Raw genomic sequence first — 4,843 nt, forward strand, 5'->3', positions numbered from 1 at the left:
TATATATATATATATATGTATGTATGTATGTATGTATGTATGTATGTATCGACCGTGTGTATGTCGGTGGCAACAATAGACAGCGAGAAATTAAGCTGGTTGGGGGTAAACAGTATGGGAGACAATATATTTATATAGTGATATATGTTTATCGAAATGGGTAGACAGGAATGGAAGAGAAGGTATTTATATAGATTATTGAGGGGTCTTTGTTGATTTTATACATACATGGCATCAGACCACACACAAACACCAACATCACCACCTCTCTTTCTCTTGCTCTCTCTCTCTATATATATATTTATATATAGATACGTATGCATGTACACACACATACTTATATGCAAGCACATATATAAACATACAAACATATGTACATACATTATACACACACACACACATTATACACGTGATTATACGCAAGTTTAGTTATAAACAAATATACACAAATTATTAATACCACAGAAGCTTGTGATTGGAACCGTAACGCGAGCCAGAATGAATAAGAAATGTAGTCGTAGTAGTAGTTGTAATTGGTGGTGGTGGTAGTAGTAGTAATTGGTAGTAGTAGTAGTAGTAGTAGTAGTCGTAGTAGCAGCAGCAGCTGCAACAGAACAACAACAACCATACCAAGAACATTTAAATTACTTTAAGGAAATCGATTCAATGCCTTAAAAATGAAAGCCAAAATCTGGACAGCATTTTTAATTACTATTATTATTAAATTTCTTTGTGACAAACACAAAAATCATTGATGACCATAAACACACACACGCACATAAATATATATATATATATGTATGTTATCCACAAATATTTTTCTAGTTAAATATGTAAATGCTTTGTGTTTAAGCTGGCCATGTGGCAAATATAGCAATTATTACTGGGTACCAGTTAAGTACTAGGGGTCATTTAAATCGACTACACCTCCTAAAAATAAAGTGCGTGGCATTGTGCCTTTAAGGAATCATATTATTGCGTTTTTGGCGTACGTTTGTCTATGTTGAATGAAAAAACACGAACTTTAGCAGACGCATATATGCACATATATTTGTATGTGTGTATATATACATATATATATATATATATATATATGTATATATATATATATACGTGACTGCAGACATATATATGTATGTACTATATATATATATATATATATATATATCTTATCTATCTATATATGTGAATCGTTTGTGCGTATGTAACATGTAAGTGTTTGTGTGTGTGTAGAGAGAGAATGGTTTGTGATGGTGTAGAGGCGGAAGTCAGGTTGGAAGACAAGACGAGTAGTAAATAGGAGACGAGAAGTGTTTTTGTGACAATCGACGGCAGAGAACCGTTTAGTTTGGACGGTAAAAGAAAGACAGGACTTCGAAAATTGTCGTCAAGGACAGAGACACACCTCGAGATGCGATCCTGACGAAACAAACAAACAATATATACAGAGAGAGAGAGAGAGAGAGAGAGAGAAAGAAAGAGAGAGAGAGAGAGAGAAAGGGAGAGAGATAATAATAATAGCAAGAGAAAGTGTATATGTGTGAGTGAAAGAAAGACAGTAAGAGAAAGAGAGACAGAAAGAGGAGTGAAGCAAGCTATGTATATATGTGTGTGTGTGTGTGTGTGTGTATACATAAATATATATGTATGTGTAGCTATATACATATATTTGTAGCGCTGCGGTGTGTATACATAGACATAGCTTGCCGACACTTGCGTCAAAATCGGTGATCTAACGGATTAAAGACGCCTCGAAACGGGGATTTTCATAATAAACCAGTATTTGGTGCATACCGTTAGAGCATCTTCACCGTTCTTCAAGTCTTTCAGGGTGGAATTGTTCATAGTGTTGGCCAAAGTCTCCCTTCATCCACCGACCGATCCTAAGAAAGCGTGTATCCTTACCGGAAGTTGTTAAACTATTGTCCTGCGCGGCCCGGATGCGCAGAGCAAGAAATGTTGTTGTTTTGGGGGTTTTTTTCTTGTTTTTTTTTTCTCTGTTGGTTTGTTTATTTATTTATTTTGATCTGTCATTTGTCAAAGTCTCAGCTGAGCTGAGATGGGTCTTCACCATCTCTCACACCTTAACGTTTATTATAGGTTTTAATTAATCGAAGTCTCATATTCTAAGCAATGACTAGACAGACGACGAACGAGAGGGAGAGACAGATATACATTACAGAGCCTTTTGTATAGTTGTAGCTCCATGTAGTTCGCATTTGTTTCGAAATGTTCCAACAAAAATATTGAGTCGTGAAAAACACAATAGATATCTTGTCATTACAACTAATTTGTCATCATTCAATATGAACAATTATCTCTTTTCATCAACACAAAACACAAGAAAATAGTATCACACTGCGTATATATCTGATTAAACCTGTGAAGGGCCTCGCCAAATTATCTTTCTTCAGCTGTTTCAAACTTTAGCTGCAAAGTAATAAAGTGTCTGTGTCTAGGGAGGGTCACAGCGCAAATCTTCCTCTCCCTGCTCACATCACTTCAGAGGCAAATAGTTAATTAATTATTCTTTTCTACTCAAGACACAAGGCCCGTAATTTTTTGGGGGAAGGGGTCAATCGAATGATCGACTCCAATACGCAACTGGTACTTAATTTATCGACCCTGAAAGGATGAAAGGCAAAGTCGACTTCGGCGGAATTTGAACTCAGAACGTAAAGACAGACGAAATACCGCTAAACATTTCGCCGCCTTAATTAACTAATGTACCTTAAATTAGCGGTTGCCAAACTTATTTTGTTATGGAACCTATAACGCAAGTATTTAAAGACAAAAAAAAAAAAAAAAAAAAAAAAAAAAAAAAAAAAAAAAAAAGAATCGCGGAACCCCTTATAATTTACAGATAACTCCGGGTACCCTAATTTTAATAAGACATTAAATTAAACAAAAAAATCTTTTAAAGATAGAAATTAATCACGAAAGAAAAGTCAAAATAATGTTATTTTGAAAATGGGGAATAGCACATTTCATATTTTTTAGATTAATTTTTATTAAATTTATTTTAACGATACCATATTTTGCGAAACCTCAGGATTTTTTCTCGTAGATCTCATCTGAGAAATCCTGCGTTAAATCAATCGAGTCAAAACTATGCAAAGAATGTATTTTAGTGTTGTTGTTGTTGAACTCCACGTCAGTTCCAATGAAACTAACAGGTGATCGAATGTTGGACCAGTGGTCATGCAATTTTGTGACACAGTGTATCTTGAACTATTTATCAACTATGTTCCCTCATGTTTTAAACAATAGAATATGAGTTGAGAGAGATTTAGTTGTTATTTCTAGTAGGCTAGGAGGCAACCGCGTGGACGCTTCTTCAGTGGCTTCTTATAAAAATGATAATGATTTCAAATTTTGGCACAAGGCCAGCAATTCCGAGGGAGGGAGAAAGTTGATTACATCCAGGAGTAGAAGTGGTTTATTTCGAGAGGGATGGAATTTTTGAAGGATTCATTGTTCTGACAATTAACCATTGATGTAGGTTGTTTGCTAAGGTAATTCTGAAAGCGAAAAATGTTTCCGAAATTCATGGATGCCGCGCTCGATTTTCATTTTATTAGCATGTCCACAGGATCACAAAGCTCTATTGTTGAAATGCAGATAACAACAAGAATGTCACATTTTAAACTTGACAAAGTCTTGCATATTTGTAATGTGTGTGTTAACTGATTGATTTTTTTTCTTCTAGCTTTTCTAGATTGAAAACCCTAGTTTTTCCAGATTGTCATTCAGACATTTATTCACGAAACCAAGAGCGTCTATTATTATTATTGGTATAAATGTGAATTTATAATTTAGATATAGAAGCTGGGGGTTTCGAAGCAGTTATCCTTACTTATCTTCTTTCTCTTTGATTTTCAAACAAATATTCACATCAGCAGGACGGCTAACCTCTATGACGGAACATACATTCTTTTTGTCTGCTGCAAGCAACAATATCCTGCCATTTTGTATGTCAGTCATTATTCAGTTTATTTCAAGATTTCTTACCAATAGAGAAAGAGCCAGTTTCTAACCTAGATCCAAGGTTCCTTCATTGGAATTTCAACATCAACAACTGGGTATTTTTGTTTGTTTGTATGTATGTATGGATGGATGGATGGATATGTGCAGATTTGTATGTTTTATGTATGTATTCCCATGCATATAGTTGCATATCTAGACATGCTCATATAAATTTAAATGATAAACTGGAAAGTTTTACAGATTTTTACAGTTCCAGTGTTGGTTTGGATCTGTAGTCTTCGAATCAGCTTTCTCCTTTCTGGTTTCGAGAAGCCTAATTTCTCAAGATTGGTATTTAGGCAGTGTTACATATCCCAGGGCCCCCAATAATTACAGGTATAAACCTGAACTTGTAATCTGGATAGAGTAACTGCAGCGTAGGTATTCTCTTTTCCATTGGTCTTCAGCTTTATGTTAACACCCGCTGGGCAGCTGTATGTATGTATGTATGTATGTATGTATGTATGTATGTATGTGTGTATGTATGTATGTATGTATGTATGTATGTATGTATGTATGTATGTATGTATGTACATAATGTTTTTCTTCGAGATTTTAAAGTTTTTCCTTTGTAGCATTCAAGCTGGTCACTAGCATAGTAAGAAAACTCAAGTTTTAGTCAAGACCGATCTCGACGTTTCTGGATATGCAATTCAGTTCATGCGTGTATGTATGTGTGAGTGCGTGTGCGTGTGTGCGCGCCTGTGTGTGTGTGTGCTTCCGTATATATTTATAAAAGTTAGATGTCCTCCATGTTCAAGGTGATGCAATTTCAGTTTATACTCCCTTGCTTTCAATTCTAATGTTGCTTAATAAT

The 4,843-nt window shown here is 35.0% G+C and overlaps 1 protein-coding gene across 1 annotated transcript in view; it reads right to left on the reverse strand.

Annotated features, from left to right (window-relative positions):
• The window catches only part of LOC106877361 (ataxin-7-like protein 3), a 45,120-nt gene extending 43,202 nt beyond the window's left edge, over positions 1 to 1,918 (reverse strand). The window contains exon 1 of the mRNA XM_014926245.2: positions 1,795 to 1,918. Coding sequence (XP_014781731.1) covers positions 1,795 to 1,845 — 51 coding nt within the window. The 5' untranslated portion in view covers positions 1,846 to 1,918. The remainder of the gene's footprint in view (positions 1 to 1,794) is intronic.
• Between the last annotated feature and the right edge of the window lie 2,925 nt (positions 1,919 to 4,843).

Source organism: Octopus bimaculoides, chromosome 3 (assembly GCF_001194135.2).
Source record: "Octopus bimaculoides isolate UCB-OBI-ISO-001 chromosome 3, ASM119413v2, whole genome shotgun sequence".
NCBI classification, from domain to species: Eukaryota; Metazoa; Mollusca; class Cephalopoda; order Octopoda; family Octopodidae; genus Octopus; species Octopus bimaculoides.